Here is a 17383-nt window from a genome sequence, read left to right as displayed (position 1 = left end):
CTTAATCAAGCAATTTTGTTCAGATGATTCATTCAGATGCAGAGGATTTCTGCACAGACAGCTTTCCTAACAAAACATCGTATTCAAGTCAGCTGGCAGCTAGAAGTCTCTCAGCCTTACCAACAATCTGAGACCAGCTGTGTTATTCCCAGCAGCACTAGCTGGGCAGAGGGGTGGTTTCTTTCTTTCCTTTAAGGAGCAACTGTGCTGTCCTCATCCCATCTGTATAATTTGGTCTCTCCTGTAATACCATCCAGACATCACAACATAAGTGGAGTACTGCAAAATCATTACAAGATGTTTATGTCAGTGGTTCGGGATTTAGGAGTTCAGTTTAGATCCATTATAAAAGATTATATTAGTTCTCTTAAGAAAATCATCAACTGAGCAGCATCAAACACTGCTGAGAGGTAGGCATCAAGGCAATACTTGTCACCATTCCAGTTTTCTTCACACTAAAGCATGAAATTCTGATAGTCTTACCTACAGACCATGAACTCACAAAATTACTTAAGATCAGGGATAATGCACTTCAAGACTGGAATTACTCCTTATGATGCATTTCTCTACTAAAATAGAGTAATACGTTGTTCTGATTATGGTTGAATGTACCGAGAATCATAGAATCATTTAGGTTGGAAAAGACCTCTAAGATCACCTACTCCAACCTTGTTGCTATCTCAAAACAAGCAGTACTCCTGAGGCTGTTGCAGTTCCCTTTTCTTAAGCATCAGGTACCAGCCCGCTCATTTATAAGGAAGCTGTCTTCCAAATCCCAGAAGAACATTTAGTTCAGTGTTTGTTCTCAGCATGGTATTTTTACATGCAACTGTGAACCAAGATTTTTCTAAGAGTAACCTAGATCCTGAGACTAGATGGATGAATTTGTCACTCCACAGTTACTGCTCAGAAGCTGCACGGAAAATGGGACAGAATTGGATAGGCCTACTAAAAATATATATAAGTAGGTTACTTTATGATTTTTATTTCTAAATATAAACTGAAGCTGGTTCTGTTGCCTAGTCCTTAATGTCTATGTTTCACCAAAGTTGAGGTGGATTTTAAATACTATAAAGATGCATTGTTTTTACTTCCTCAGAAAGGACTGCAAGACTGTTCGCACCAAAGGGACACCAAGTGAGACAAAAACAAGGCTTCCTGTCTCTGGATAACTATAGGCAAAGACTAGGCAACAGCATCACAGAGAGAAAAAAAACTACAGAATACAAGAGTGAGTAATTACCACAATAACTAAATCATTCAAACTATATTTGGAAATAATTATGGGAGCAATGGACAAGAGCAGAAGTGTTTAAAATGCTGTTCAAGATCCATTTTAGCAAGTTGATAACTACCAAAGGAGAAAAAAAAAAGCAAACACAAGCAAGTGAAACAGTCCTTTAGAAACGGTAATTTAGCAATCAATCCTTATAAATATGAACTTACAGGTTCTGGTAATTCTGCTTCATCCCAGGCTCCCCAGCCACCATCTTCCCAGTTCGTTGGTTTACCTGCTTTAAACAAAGAATATTTGTCACATGAAAACAGCATAGGCAAGGAAAAACAGTCAAAATGCTTCAATAATAGCAGATACTAAACAAGTACTACAGGAAAAAAAACACATTAAGTGGTAGAAATGGATGTCTTATTTCTTTTTATTTCCACATTTGAAACTATGACAAAGTAAAAACTAAAAAATCTAATCTAAGTACAAATTGGAAACAGGCATAACAACACCCGTGTTAAATTAATTCTGACAGACTGCATCTAGAACTCCGGACCACAACAGCTTACAGTGCCTGGTGCACCACATCGCTGATCCTTCAGCAGGGCCTCTGCGCGCTTTACTGAACAAATTAATCAATTTTGTTTTTTTCTCAGTTTCTCCACAGCCATTTCAAGAGAGCCAAGATGAATTTCTAGTTATATACAGCAAACTGAAATGCAGGGTTGGGAGATAAGGACAAAAACCCTGTGTGTCCACTTGACAAAAAACTTTCTACAGTAAGTATGGAGACCTACCTTGCTGTAAAATTTAAGCCTTAGCTTGATTTCTAATGGTTACTACTCCAAAGACAGAAAAAGTACTATCTTGTACATATTAGCAGACAGTCACAGAGAGAAAATAAGGGGACAGTATGCACTTTCCAACCCTTCGAGACTTCACGTACACATCTCCGAGCATCATACCAACTGATGTAAGAAGCCCTGCAACATCATAAGAACCATGCGTACACAATTTTATGAGAAATATTTCTGTATGCAAGTAAAATATCTTCCTTTCCTTAATGATGTGGGTTTTTTTAGTCAATTGCAGGATCAGCCAGTAGCAACATAAGTTCATTTTAACAATGAATGACTGCACACATGGAAATTCACCTATGATAAACAAAACACCTGAGACCAGGATGATGCAGATTCCACAACCACCCCAAAGCAGCCACAACAAAAGCTGAGGCTGTGGCCTCCAAAGGCAAAAAGATCACAAGGACACTGTCTATTTACCTCTCCGCAAGACAAAAGAAAATCAGCTAGACACCAATCGGTTTCAATTATGTAATTCAGAAACCTCAGGGAATCCAAAAGCTTACAAAATAACTCAAATACCTGAGAAAACTGCAATTTGTTGAGACAGGCCTACTTCTCAGTTGCCTTATATGGGTTAACATATTAGTCGTATGTAAAAAACGTTTGAAATTCTTTAATCAAAACACAGAACCTAATGAGAATTAGAAAGCATTAAGTACTGCACAGGCATTAAGGATTAAAAAAATGTAGACTTCCTACAGTCAGTGAGTTCAGCACAATTCTCAACCATCACCGGCACCCGCAAGTAGATTGGCATCACTGCAGCAGCTTAAAGAAACAAGTATTGAATGTTACTGCTGATGTTAGGGCTGATGTTACTGCTTCAGATTTCATAAGACATCAAGACCTGCCTGAGGATTTCACTCAAGTTCTTCATTAACTTGTCATGGCTACATTGACCTTAAGAAGAAGTTTACGCATCATGTCTCAAATTAGTTCAAATTTAGTTTTAAGCAAGCCAAGCTTTCCCATTTTGGATGGCCAAAGGTTTGTATCAAGAACACTCCAATTATAATTCCTCTAAAAACTCTGATTCCTTTAGCACCAGAAGAAAAAAAGCTAATAAGAATCCAGTACGACAGAATAGAAATCTGTACTCTGTTTACAAAAGTTTTTAAAGCTTTTGTATGGCTAATGAAGACAAAAGACTTTAAAAAATATTTTGCCTTATTTCTTAAGCTTTCCACCAGTGCTGTTAAGAAGGTGTTTCACAAGACTGGATGACAAAAGATCCACTGTATGAATAATCTGTGTTAAAATTGAAATATCTGCACCATCTACAGAAGGGGTGAGTCAGCCAGTTTTACCGCATCATCATCAATACAAAGCTGACGGCACCGCTATCTCAGGCCTAACTATAAAAGCTTCCAAGGGTCAAAGCCTCATCTTGTGCTTGAGCTTAAGAATTTTCCAGTGTACAAATATATAAAGGACAATTACAGCAAATACTGTTGAATATGAACCGCAAGAAGAAAGCAGTAACCAACTTCAATATTTAGTTTAAGGTAGTGTGGTGGTTTTACTCATCTGGGCAGCTGAGCTCCACCACAACCTCTTACCATCCTCAAAGAGAAAGGGGGAGAAAATATGATGCAAAGGGCTCAGGAGCTGAGATAAGGACAGGGAGATCACTCAACTATTATCGTCACAGGCAAAACACACTCAGCGTAGACAGATTAATGAAATCTATCACCTATAACTAACAAGCTAGAGAAGTGAGAAACAACAACAAAACTAAAAACACCTTCCCCCCTGCTCCCCCCCCCCCCCCCCAATCCACCATCCTCTACCTCCTCCCACCAAACAGCACGGGGGAATGGGCAATGGGAGCTGTGGTCAACGTACAGCACTTCATCTCCGCTGCTCCTTATCGGTCCCTCTCTGCCCCTGCTCCCCGTGGGGTCCCTCCCACGGGATGCCGTCCTTCCCGAACTGAGCCTGCGGGCTCAGCTCAACAGCCCACAGGCAGCAGCTCTTCAAGCACTGCTCCCACATGGCTCCGTACCACGGGGTCCATCCCCCAGGAGCAAACTGCTCCAGCACGGGTCCCCCACGGGCGGCAGCTCCCCCCAGACCCCCTGCTCCTGCGTGGGCTCCTCTCCACGGGCTGCAGCTCCGGCCCGGGGCCTGCTCCTGCGGGGGCTCTCCATGGGCCGCAGCCTCCTCCAGGCCACGTCCACCTGCTCCACCGGGGGCTCCTCCACGGGCTGCAGCGTGGAGATCTGCTCCGTGTGGGACCCGTGGGCTGCAGGGGGACAGCCTGCTCCACCAGGGGCCTCTCCACAGGCTGCAGGGGAACTGCTGCTGCGTGCCTGGAGCACCTCCTGCTGTACTCACCTTGGGGGCTGCGGGGCTGCTTCTCACTCCTCTCTCCCAGCTGCTGTTATGCACCAGTTTTTTCTCTTTATTAAAATCTGCTCTCACAGAGGCCCAACCAACATCGCTTATTGGCTTGACCCTGGGCAGCAGCGGGTCCCTTTGGAGCCAGCTGAAATTGGCCCTAATCTAACATGGGTCAGCTTCTGGATTCTTCTCACAGAGGCCTGCAGCCCCCTGCTACCAAAACCTTGCCACATAAATCCAACACATTCCCTACAGCACAGAGCTGACCAGCCTTTCCAAGAAACCTCAATTACAACACTGAGATGAACACCCAACATAGAACTTCCACTGTGACAGTTCTTGCTGCCTCTTTGTGAATAGTTACTTTCAATGTTGTCACCATCTTCCTCATGTGAATCTAGACCAATCAAAAGAGGATGGAAAAATGAGGTAGAGGTGAGCTATCATCTCACTGATGAAGCTACAGAGATCTTTCCCAGCTGTGTTCTCCCCTGCAAAGCTAGCATCTCCCCCAGCTTACAGCCATTAAAAGCTTGCTCCATCATATCCGTCCTCGGCATTATACAGACAGGCCCTACATGCTTTAATCAAATGCCTTTCCCAAGCACCTGAATACATTCCTTCCATACATTAATTCTTCTGAGAAAAACTGTGTCCCTATCCATATCAGACACTTCACCTATGCACTGAAACAGTGAGTGAAGCAGGGTACTAAACAACAGACAACTAAACTCTGGAACAGTGAGTGAAGCAGGGTATTAAACAACAGACAACTAAACTCTGAACCAATGGCCAGAGAAGCAGAGGGACACACCTGTACCTTATGCCACCAAAGCACTGTGTAGTTCACTGGCACCAATGAATCACACAACATCCCACAGAAGCTGTCAGCTTGCCAAAACGTTCCTGTGCACCAGCGCTTGATAACATTGGTCAAGTGAGAGATGACTTGGTATCCAAGTTGCCTACAACAAAGATTTTGAATCAATCCCCCACAATTTCCTTTAGTAGTCCTGTAGATCAGAACTAGCAACTGTGGAATGAGACACCAATAACGATCAACACCTAAGCAACTCTTGACTTGTAACATGTTCATTTTTCCAGCCCACTGTTGGGAGATGAAGCTTTGTTGTGCAAGCCTACATTTCCATTACCTCTATCTCAGGCTAGTAACAGATGTCTGGTACATAGCTCTCCTGTGTTAATAGAGCAGCAGCAGCAACATGACAGATTTTGCTTTATTGTGGAGACTGCAAAAACAGAAGTTCATCTACTGGGTCTACAAAAACTACTTCATTCTTCAGTTTGAAGCATACAGCACTGAAACTTTATCATCAGTACATTTGAAACTTTAAAGGTGCTCCCTATGCTGCACATTTGCAAAATTGACGTTAAAGCATAAGAGACTTCGTTTCAAGCATATTATCATAAACTTAAGACCCAAAAGAATAATTTCTATACTGAGGAGCATGTTTTGTTTAAAAGACAAGAAAAGAGGAAAGAAACCTTAGCAAGAGATCTATACTACTGAGGTTTAACTAGCATTTAACACGTCAAATTCAATATGAAAAGTGTTTTTACTCTGCTTAAGACTTTCTCCCCAAAGCGCAGAATGTATCCGAGTACAGAGAAGTGCAGAGAAGGTACCAGAGCAGTCCGTTTGTCCAAGCTGGAGAGCTCCTCGTGGAAACCAGACCCCCAAAGCTAGACATCAGACTACCCCTAACTGCATCGATAGAAGGCTTTAGAATAAGCAAGTTAATAGATTTTTTTTTTTTTAAATACGAGAGAAAATTTAATACACGCACAAGACAATCTGTCTTCAACAGGTTTTTATATGTTGTCTGTAAAGTATCAAGCTGCATCAGGTAAAAATCTAACGTATACACACTTTTTGCATATAAAAATGATAAATAAAACCAAGTCGTACCAATTCATTTCATACAGTAATTATGATCTTCCAGTTTCCTTCTCATCAGTACCTTAAAAATTTATAAAATTAATATGTAACAATTTCTTGTAGTATTATTAGGTGAAGAGTTTCAGATTTTTTTCTACATACGTTTATAGCTATTCTGATACCGCCAGATTGCATAATAAGCGAAGAAATACCAGTTTCTCTTCTGTACGGGCCAAGGAATTTTAGAAATAGTTTTAAATCTACTTGCTATTCAGGAATCTGAGGAGATTTTTCCTCAAAGTTCCCCTCAAGTGGGAACTGTCATATATACTAGACAGCCTTGCCAGCATTACTAGCAAACCCTTTCTGAGATCAGTATTATGTTTACTCTTTCTTATCACTTCAAATGTCCATAACAAGTGAAAAAAGAAAAGATGACATTTAAGCTAAATTAGCTCACTAATCTGAAAAAGAAATTGAGAATTATTTGGAACAATTTATCCTCTAGATGGTCACAATTGCTTTAACTTATTCTTTTTTTTTTCACTGTTTAAAATTGATCCATGTAATACATAATGTTTTTTTCTTTTCTTTTCTTTTTTTTTTAAATAATGCTGCCAATTTCTATGGTTTACTGTTACAACTTAACCCTAAAACCAAAGTTTAAGGTACCATTGAAGGGGAGGAATCTCATGATACTACACAGCACAGGATACAAATTAGACACACGATATACAAAACACGGTATTTCATCTTTCTTTCAAATGAAAGTCACAGATCAGGTTATTGTAAGAAAGAAAGAAGAATATCCAGCTAAGGGGATGTTAAAGCTGCAAAAAACCCTCAGGTGTGAAGACGGTTAGGACAAAGTACTCTGATGCCACTCTGTCATGTGTTGAGAACATCACTTAGTCTTTCCAGTACCTCAGAGCGTATTAACAATTATGCATGAAACATAATACAGGTATAATATTTTTGATATTTTACAGGAATACAGACATGGCAAGAAAGGAAACTTAAATGTGTATGATGAAATCTGGGGAGGGAGAATCTGACTAAAAAGGCAATACGGAAAAGATTGTCAGAAGGCACTTCGAGAGGAATATACCAAATTCAATAAGAGGCACACAGATACACTTAAGAACCCTGCTGTTAAAAGCAATTTAGAAATTAATTTTGTAATGCATTTTTTTCTTTTTAACCTAGTTTCCAACTCTGAAATAAAAAGCCTGGCTTTCTGTATTTCTGAATTAAATTAGTTGATCCCGATAAAGCAAAGCGCATAAGCACAACCCCAAAGATGAAGTTTCGAGGAACTGAGCAGAAGAGCGTCTTTCAGGACACTGTCAATTTAACACTGCTGGATTTTGAAGAAGAGTTCTTCTACCAACATTAAGCTATCATTCCTACTGTAAAAGAAGAACAATAAACAACCCACATAAGGGTCAAAACATTCCCCACACTTCCAACAGCCCGAGCCCCACTCCAAAATAAGTAGCAGCATCTCGGAATTGTACACTGGGCCGTGAACTGCCCTGAAGTGACATGCTTATTATCAGACACGTAGGCATCATTGCTTGGGAACTCCCAAGGAGCAGTGGTGTTTTGTGTTTTTTGTTTTTTTTTTTGATGAATTTCATTGAGGTAGTGGGAGATAAATGCATTTGGGAACTATAAATATCTGCAAACCAGGAAAGTATTAATTTTTTTTTGTTCTCTTTCACACTGACACCTCCAAACTCCAGCAAGCACCAGTCCTACCTGGCTATGGCACTAAACTGCTGTCGTTAAGCCTATCAAGAGATTTAAAATGCACAGTTCAAGCTCAGTGTCTATTAGAACAGGCACGCTGCATCATTTTAAATGAACTGCAGATAAATTCCTCAAACAAATTATAAATATTATAAAAAAGTGCTATACCTTTATTGCTTAGTTTTCTGCTCTTTGCAGTTACACATCCATCAATTTCTTAATGCTACAGTTTTGTTATGCCTGTGAAGCTTGATCATATTTTGCAAATTGCATGGATTTAACGATTTTTTTTTTATTCACATGCAGTGTTTTATTATAGACAGCTGTATAACAGAGCTAACCGTTACAGCTGTTTTTTGATCTGGCCAATACATCATCCAAGAACATCTTCTCCACAGCAAGCTGTCAAATTAAATGCAATACGAACACTTCCTATCCCTAGTATTTGCACACTGGAGGCAGTAGTCTTCAAAGCCACTTAGATATCACTAGGCTCAGGCTCCACAGAGGATTCATGCCTCATTATCAGCAATAACTTTTCCCAAGAATCATCATCATCATGCTTAAGAGTCCCATTCTTCATTAAAATGTGAAACAGCAAATTTCTTTTCCCCCCTGAAGAATAAAGGGATGAGAACCTGTTATTAAGCACCATTAACCAGTTTGCTCCGTAACACTGGCAAGATCCGCCCTAACACTTTTTATTCTAACATATCCAATAAAAAGTAGCTAAATGTTTTTATCACAGCAGAGCAGTCACTACCTCAGTCTATGGACGTTTAAGCTGTTTAAGCATTGTAGTATTAGGTGTTTCAATGTATGATTGCATATTGCAACTGGGGAGAAGGACACAAACCCTTCCTTCCAGTGCTTCCTGACCTGCTCCACTGGCACCTGCAGAACTGACTTTACATGAAGCTCAGAGGAGGACATCATTATTTTTTTCTTCCACTTTATCAGACAAGTATATAATTTGCAAAAATTAGACAAACTGCTGGGCTACTGATAAAGGTTAAGTGAAGTTGTAGTTGATAGGATGCTTTCTATCATCTTTTTCTACAGCTGAACGTGTTTAAATTTTACCTGCACAAAGGAAGAAAATAATTTACCTTAAAAATCTGCATTTTTATTCTACGTCATTTTACCCACATCCATATTTTTAATGTACGGAGCGTTTCAATAACCCTTTTAAAATTAAGCCTAAATGTAGATTAGCCTAGCATGTTATAATTAAATGAAATATGCTGCTATGTTATACTACAGCTCAAAATGAAAAAAAATGGCCAATGCTAGAACAGCAGAAAAACTTCTCATCTTCAGATGAAAAGTTCTTCTTTTGACAACTAAGAAACAAAAAGAAGAAAAGATACACAGCTTCTAAAAAAAATCCCAAACGTACACGTTAAAGGAAGCACCTTTGCAAAAATATTTTTTTTAATCCAAAATCTGACAGGATCTTTAAATAATTAAAAAGTTATGACTCCAAGAAAAAAAATATATTAAGTTACTGTTTAACAAAAAGGTTTAGTATGTACTTTACTTTTCCTAACGTTGTCAGCATTTTTCATTTAGCTATAAAGTTTAAAAACTAGTCAAGGAGTTTCCATACAAATGGAAATACACAAACAAAGTTTCCATACTAACTTTGAAAATAAAAAAATAGAAACCTTCAGCTTGTGGTTTCTTCCCAGCAAAAAGTTCTTCCATGTAAACCAAGTAAGAGCCAAAGCATACAGCAAAGAGGAAGCAGAGTAATTTTGAACTGCCATGCAACAAGCCAGTTGCTTACAAGGAAAAGTGGCTGGATTAACACGCAGGTGAAAAACAGTAAAGGAACAGACAATCAAAAAACAATTAAATATTTCCAGCCATCGCAGCAACTCGAAGCGCAAGACCTTGAGAGTAGCAGCGAGTGTAGCAGATACATCATCACAGCCTAACAGGAGTTCCCAAACCTTGCAGCTCCAACGATTCAGGTCCTTAGGCTGCAGAGTAGCAGCAATGCAGACTTCAATAAACAAGTGTAAAAGGGAAAAGGATCTCCCATTCCACGCAGACAGATCTATTTTTTCTAACTTAAGACACCTCCACGACTACTCATTTCTAACTTAGACACCTCTGGAAGTTGTACCAGCGTTTCTCCCGGACAAAGATGAATGCACTAACAATTTCTGCTTCAACATAGCTAGTTCATATTCCTACGTAAAAGTCACTTTGAGAACTATTACTCACATTCATGCTCTTGAGCCAAGGAGGTGGTTGCAATATTAAAAAAAAAAAATACTGCTACAAATCCAAAAGACTCAAGTAAGTCTAAATTTTGAAAAATTCTAAATTCTGGTACTCTGCTGTGATGTCTGAACGACCACATATAAATATTCCTGAATACTATCTACTCATTAAAATGGATGAACAGTGCATTTTAGGATATACGTTGTCCTTGATACTACTGTGTTTTGTGGCTTTCCAATATACTAAATGCTTCCTCTCTTCCATTTGACAAATCCACACCACCACAAGTGTCCAGGAGTTACTTTACACCAATTGGCCTTGCATGTGCGACCAAATAAGAGAGAAATTCTTTAAAGCCTTTCAGCACACACTTTTAGAAACACAAACACGTTACCATCTGTTGCTTTTACCTTCTGTTTTTATCAAGAGGCACGGACAGGACGCTAAAGGTACCAGAACCCTTCCTTTAGATAGGGATGACACCAGAAGAGGAGCCATACGGAACCTGTGCGCGTTTTTTGGAGCATTGCAGCAGCAAAACAAGCACAGGTAGGGGAACATAAGTGTTTTCTATCAGAAGTTTTGAACAACCTAAGGTATGACAAGTGGGACTGATTATATAAAACTCTTACAGAATCACCTTCTGTCAAGTGCACTTGAACAATAAAGCATAGCAAGTCCAACCCTGAGCACAAAAAACGACCATCAATAAAACAGGCTACGATACGCAAGTTTCGGTGGTAAATTTACCTGGCTGGACATGCGTTGTTTTCTTAAAACACTTTAACAGCTGTTGTGTGACATCTCCTTCTTCTAACCCCCTCCCAAACCTCGTGTGTCTTTAAGTCAGCACGCCGCTGCTCCCTCTCAGAGCCCTGCGCGCAGACCCTCCACCAGCACCCCGGCTATCCGCTGCCAACGCCGTCGCCCCGTACCGCAACACACCAGCCCCACGCAGCCCCCCCTGCCCCGGCCGGCGGCCCGCTCCGGCGGGCAGCCCCGAGCGCCCCGTCCCGCACTCACCGCCCCCCGCGGCGCCGCCCTGCCGCCGCTGCGGGCAGAGGAAGTCCCGCGCCGCGCCCAGGTCCCGCAGGCGGCCGAAGGGGACGAGGGCACACGCCATGGCGCCGCCGCCCGACCCGGAACCGCTCCGCGCCGCCCGCCCTCCCGCACGGCACCGGCGGGGCGCGTGCGCGGGGCCGGGACCGCTCCCTCCGTCCCTCCCTCAGCCCCGCTGCTCCTCCTCCTCATCCTCCCTTTCCTCCTCCTCATCCTCATCCTCCTTTTCCTTCTCCTGCTGCTCCGCCGGGTGCCGACGTGGCCGCTCAAGGCGGGGCCGCCGTTTGCCGAGGGCATTCGGGGCTCGGCTCCCCTCAGGGCCCCGGCCCGTTAGAGGCAGCAGTGGTTAGGGTGAGTGGGATTTACTGGGGGCGCCGACAGTTAACACACAGCATCGAAAATCCCCCTCCAGGGCAAGGAGAAGAAAAGCGTGTGAGAAGAAGGCCAGGGAATGTTCTCTGGGCCTCGAAGAAAAGGTGCTGTCAGGAGCCCTTTATGATTTTAAATAAATCCTACTTTACTGTGGCTTCTTATTACTGCTTACTTTTAGCATACATCAGTGTAGTTCGGGGTTTGAGGTAGGCTTCTTGGGTGCTGGTTAAAGACCATCTAAGACCGAGCACTAACTCTTCTATTTACTAAGAGAAGTTTAATTCAAAATCACTTCAGATTTTTCTGAAGGCACAGACCATATACACAGTCTGGGTATACAGTCACAGGCTATAACCTCTAGAAAATCTCCATCAAATTTTCAAATAAACTGTCTTTAACATCTCCTGACAGCTTCTAATGTTCTCACCTGTTCTATTTTGCTGCAGTAATCAGAACCCAGTAACAGTTTTGCCCTCAGCGACAGCTTGGACATTTATTTTTACGTTTAAAATCTGCGGCTCCTCAGGCAACACACAGGTCAGACGTGGATTTAAGCAGATGAATAATCCCGCACCTATTCAGAATGGCTGAATCCTGCGTTTTTCTGAGCAGGCATAAAATGGCATGTTGTGTACCAAAGGAGGGAGGCTCTTGGAAATTAAGGTCACAGTGGGAAATGTTGAAAGCAACAGGTTTGGAGGAATGACTAATGACTTTGAAAACACTAATTAAACATGTAAAGCCTATGGGAAAAAAAAATAATGGTAAATGTGTAACATATGCAAAGGTGCTAGTAATGTCAAGTGAATAAATAAAGAGCATACAAGAAATTAAATGAAAAACATGGTTTGTCATTCTTCTAGGGATACTTTCATCACCTCATGAAAATATCCTCCTCTGAGACTAGTGAACAGTGTAAGACGCTGTCATATCCCTGCCTGGTTTGCTGTACGCAAAGAAGTCGTGTTACAAAACTGCCAAGATACTAATTAATGCATAAAATAAGGCAATGAATAACTCAGCAAATGAATTAATATTTAAGACAGGATTGAGCTCTGATGAACCCATGTTTTCGCTTTGGCTATGGAATTACCTTTTGTGTGTTTGTTGTACCATTTTCAATACGTATTAATTTAAAAAAAAAAGTCATAAATAGTAATCAATGTTCTTAAAGACATTCAGATAAACGTTCAATCAATATCCAAAACTAACAATACAATCGTAGTGACAACAATACTTTGCATTTATGTAGGTTCCATCATTTGGAGCCCTAAGTGCATTTTACAAAAAATGCAAAATTAGGGCTGTTAGGGATTTTCACTTGGAGAAATGAAGGTAATGAAAGATTAAGTGATTTGCTCAGGGTCAGTCCACAGATCCATGAAGTGCTCTGAGTGAAACTCCGTTTTTCATCGTCAGTGATGATCTCCACTTGTTGTTCATTCATGCTAGTTAGCATAAATAAATATGTAGAGTCCTGAATTTGGTCTTTGATAATAAGTGAAAATGAAAACGACCATTTACTTAATAGTTATAGCAGACTCACGTATATTGTCATCTCAGCTTGATACCAGCAATTACCTTCTCAAATCTATCATATATGGCTTCCGAGTAACGCAGTTAGCCCTGTCTTGGGATATCTGTAGCCAGCCTCTCTGTCTATCCAGGGGATAAGGCGCTGAGCTCTTTGTTCAGAGCTCCCAGCAGGCACGAGTCAGAACCGGGGCAGGGCCAGAAGCATGAAGATTAAATAGTGCTGTCACAGGCAGATCATGAAATTTAGTAAATGCTGCATTTTGAAGAGCAGAAGACAGAAAGATGCCTTCGAGGACTATGTATGCCACTGGTATTTCTCTCTTCCTATAAAGTTCTTGCATACAGTGAAGTGCATTCTAGGCCCCAATTTGTGGAAGGAAAACAACATACCAAAGAAATGACTTCCATTTAGTCACTAGGCCAGATGTTCTGACTCACAGCACATGCAGAAGAGGAGTGAAGACAGGGAGGGCTGGACAGTACGTCTCTGGCTGTTCTGAGCTGGGTTAAGTCCGCACGTGAGCAGTCTTTTTTCCACTCTGCATACTTAGGCAGGCAAGCGTAGCAGCTCCAGTTGAGATTTATCTACAAGAGCCTATAAGGCTTAACAAAATTCTGTATATGCCTTGCCACAAATTCATCCTTTGAAATTTGTAGTAGTGTGGGAGTCATGAAGATTAGCGTGCTCTTCACTGAAGATTTTATTCACAAATTTGTATAGAGAAATGTGTTTACTATCCCAAACTTAGACTAAACAATCAAAACAACAAAATCCTTCCCCACAAAATGACAGATAATCTGAATCTTAAATTCATTTTCCAGATTATTTTTGAAGTAACAAGATTTTTAAGATCACATAGATCTTTTGTCATCATTGAATGTTTTTGATTGGTGCTGCACTCTCAGACTCTTCCTTTGCATTTCTTGATTTTTGCCTAAAGACGTGGTTTAAGCAGCGTTTTAACAGCCAAAGTACGTTGCCCCACAAATATACATATAGAGGATGATGAAACCCCCCAAAAGTTGTCATCCCACAGTTTGCTCTGCATTTTTGAAGAGCAGTCCTGAGACAGAAAGGATCTGACCTGTGCTGCGCCAGTATTTTTTGTTCCAAAAGCCAGTTCTGGAAATGAAAGCAAACCCTGCCTTGCTGATGTACTTGCCAGTTTGTAGCAGTGTGGTGTGCAGCTGCAAAGCCATGAGGGATGACGATCTGTCTTGCCCCTTTTTTTCTCACCTTTCTGGGCCAGGCTCACACTGGCATCCTTGCCTGTCTGTTATCTGTGCCTGCAAAGGGCAGGTGTTGCTACGCAACTGTGCACCAGCCACCACAGGCTAGCTTTAGTACAGAGAATTAACTAAATTAGTTCTGATGAAGACAAGATACATCTGGAGAGCAGCAGGAATAAGGAAAAAAGAAATAAGAAAAAAAAAAAAAAAAAGCTATGATTTGCACTAGTGAAAAGGTGGCCAATCAGAAAAGGTAGTTTTGAAGGGAAAGAGGGAATGACATACATGGCCCAAGTGGAAGTAGTAAATACAGAATTAAGTGTTCTTCAGGGCAAGCACTGTCTCCGTCTCTGTGCATCACATAGCACGGCAAAGCTCCAAATCTAGGGGGCTGGCTTCAGGATACTGCCATAGCATAAAAAAAGAGAAAAAAAGTGATGCCACAGAACCTTCCACCTCACCCTCTTGCTAGTCCCAGTTAAGTATGGACTTTAGGAGGTAAGGAATATGGGAAGAAAAGCTAGACAATTTAATAGCTCACTTTTCTGTCCTGGGAAATTGTTACCTCCACTGCCTCCTTGAGCCACCCTGGCTTGCATGACATCAAGCATGCAGAAGCCTTGGGTGACTACTCAGTGGCTGGGGACTTGCTAAAATTTTTTTTTCCTAATCCTAAGAATATAATTATTGGATTAATGCATATACCATAATTATTTTTTCTTGCAATAGGGGCATTCTGTGCTCACTGAGCATGGCCAACTTTTGTCCTTTTGTATTGCCCAAGTTCCCCAACCTCAGAATCCAGACCGTAGCATTCCATGGAAAAGCACATCAGCTATTAGGTTAAATATTTGCATAATTCCTCTAAAGATATAAGGGCCAAGCAAAAATATACAACTTTTCCTGAGCATATTCATGTCTTGTCATTAATTCACTGCAAGCTTACTTATTCCTATCTGTGCTCACTGTTCATGAATATTTCAGCAAATAATCTCATGGGCTGGAACAATCCCAGAAAGAAAAAAGTATACAAATACTGAAGAACATTGCCAGAAAAAAAAAATCTATGCTACGACTGTGATTCTGCCATTTATAATTCTCTTCCCCTCCCCCCAGTTATGGAGCATGTGTGTACCCCACTCAATTTCTGGTCCATTCATGACAAATCAGTGTGAATAAGAATTCAAATACTGAATATTCAGACTGGAAAATTTGCAGGCCAGCGATTCTTTGTTACAATGAACCTGAGAGTGATCCTAAAACAGCTTAACACAGTTTTCTGGTGTTCAGAAAACTGAAAACAACAGCAGAGAGAAGTAAGGAAGGTAATTGCTTTTCAGCATTTCAGCTTTGCTTATAGTGGTGATCAGTCCATCATTTAGTCCCTTTCTCTCCTGCTCTTAGAAGTCAGCAATAAATTTTAAGAGTTCTTTGTTCACAAATGTATCTTCACACAACTTTACAAATACTACTTTGAGTTTTACTCAGCCCCTTTAAAATAAGATAGTGACATCTCATAGGCTTAGTCAGAGATGGAGTCCAATGAGAGGGATTTCTTGTATTATTCATATCTCTGAAGTACATTTTTAAAATAATTGGTTATCTGAGCAGAATATTACATATCTGTCTTTTCAGTACATAAATTAGAACTCTCTGGAGTGGTGATTAAAAGTTATGGACCTCTCTTTCAGTTTTGGTGTTGTTAAGAAAGCAGCTGACATAGCCATAGATGCTGTATCAGTACAACTTTGCTAACATGCTATCAAACAAGCAAAAATATTCATTTCCTGTGTTTGAAGTTCATCTTTTCAACGTCTTCATTCATTACTGTGAGACTTTGATGTCACAGATCTGAGAGAAATATCAGGGAAAGGATCAGTAGAAATATAAACACAGAAGAAAGGAAGCCTACTCTTCATGATCCTTAATGAAAGAAAACCTGAACGTCAGCAAAGCAAATTTAGCTTCTCCGAGGATGAGTTCAGACTGCCATCTGGGGGATTTAGGTCTGATAAGTCTGGCTGAAGGGCTGAGAAATTTAGCCTGCATGGTGAATCTAACTGGATGCCTTCCATGCAACAGTAGCCAAAGCATTTACTGCAAATATCTTGCCCAGTGAATTTTGTACTGAGTTGTTCAGTTTGCAAACTCTTTGTGAACCTGGCCTAATTTCTGACTACTTGCAAGATTGTTTGGATGGATAATTTTCAACCTACAACCTGTCTTCAAACTTCCTTTCAGTAATACTTATTATTTTAAATAGCATGGGTATGGTAGGTTTGATTGGACTTGCAAACTGGATTAAGGCTGTAGACATAATATTTCTGTTGAAGGGCTTTCTTCATCATCTTCCCACTTAACCAAGGTAACAAATCACATCAAAATCAGAATGCCACTTATTAAGGTGTATTTAAACATCTGTAAAAGTGTTTTCTTGAATGAAAACGGTATTTTGTCTTTAAAATTCCCCATTGGGAGCATCAGTAAATAACCAAGCTGTTTATATAACCAGGGAAATTTAATGCCTTTTAAGACATGACCAATTTACGTCCTGTTGTCATCTGTTCCATTCAATGGGATTTCAGTAAATTTGCTGATACCTAAAGGTAACTCTAGAGAAAAGACAAGGTTTTGCAGACCAGGCAATCTCTCACTCCTGTTAGAAGACACGTGGAAAAAGGAGCACCCATAAATGCCTGAAATGACATACTGCATGCACAAAGCAAGTAGCTGCCTATGGCTGAGCTGGATTACATGATTAGACATCCAAGTCTTGGATAGAATGATATGAAAATTGCATGTCTCGTACCTCCAGAGAGAAATGAACCATCTCTACACAGAGAAGGGAGCCAGGTCTTTAAGCTCTACGTA

At 40.7% G+C, this 17383-nt stretch overlaps 1 protein-coding gene across 2 annotated transcripts in view; it reads right to left on the bottom strand.

Annotated features, from left to right (window-relative positions):
* The window catches only part of RAB3GAP2 (RAB3 GTPase activating non-catalytic protein subunit 2), a 50662-nt gene extending 39101 nt beyond the window's left edge, over positions 1-11561 (bottom strand). Inside the window, exons 1-2 of one of the 2 annotated variants that reach the window (XM_083829647.1) lie at positions 11339-11561; positions 1447-1514 (exon numbers count right to left, since the gene is read on the bottom strand). In XM_083829647.1, the coding sequence (XP_083685773.1) occupies positions 1447-1514; positions 11339-11438 (168 nt within the window). In that variant the 5' untranslated portion in view covers positions 11439-11561. The remainder of the gene's footprint in view (positions 1-1446; positions 1515-11338) is intronic. The other variant, XM_083829648.1, reaches the window with a different exon arrangement.
* Positions 11562-17383: the final 5822 nt, after the last annotated feature.

The sequence above is a fragment of the Anser anser genome (genome assembly GCF_964211835.1).
Source record: "Anser anser genome assembly, chromosome: 3".
Lineage (NCBI taxonomy): Eukaryota > Metazoa > Chordata > Aves > Anseriformes > Anatidae > Anser > Anser anser.
This window is presented reverse-complemented; position numbering and strand designations above follow the sequence as displayed.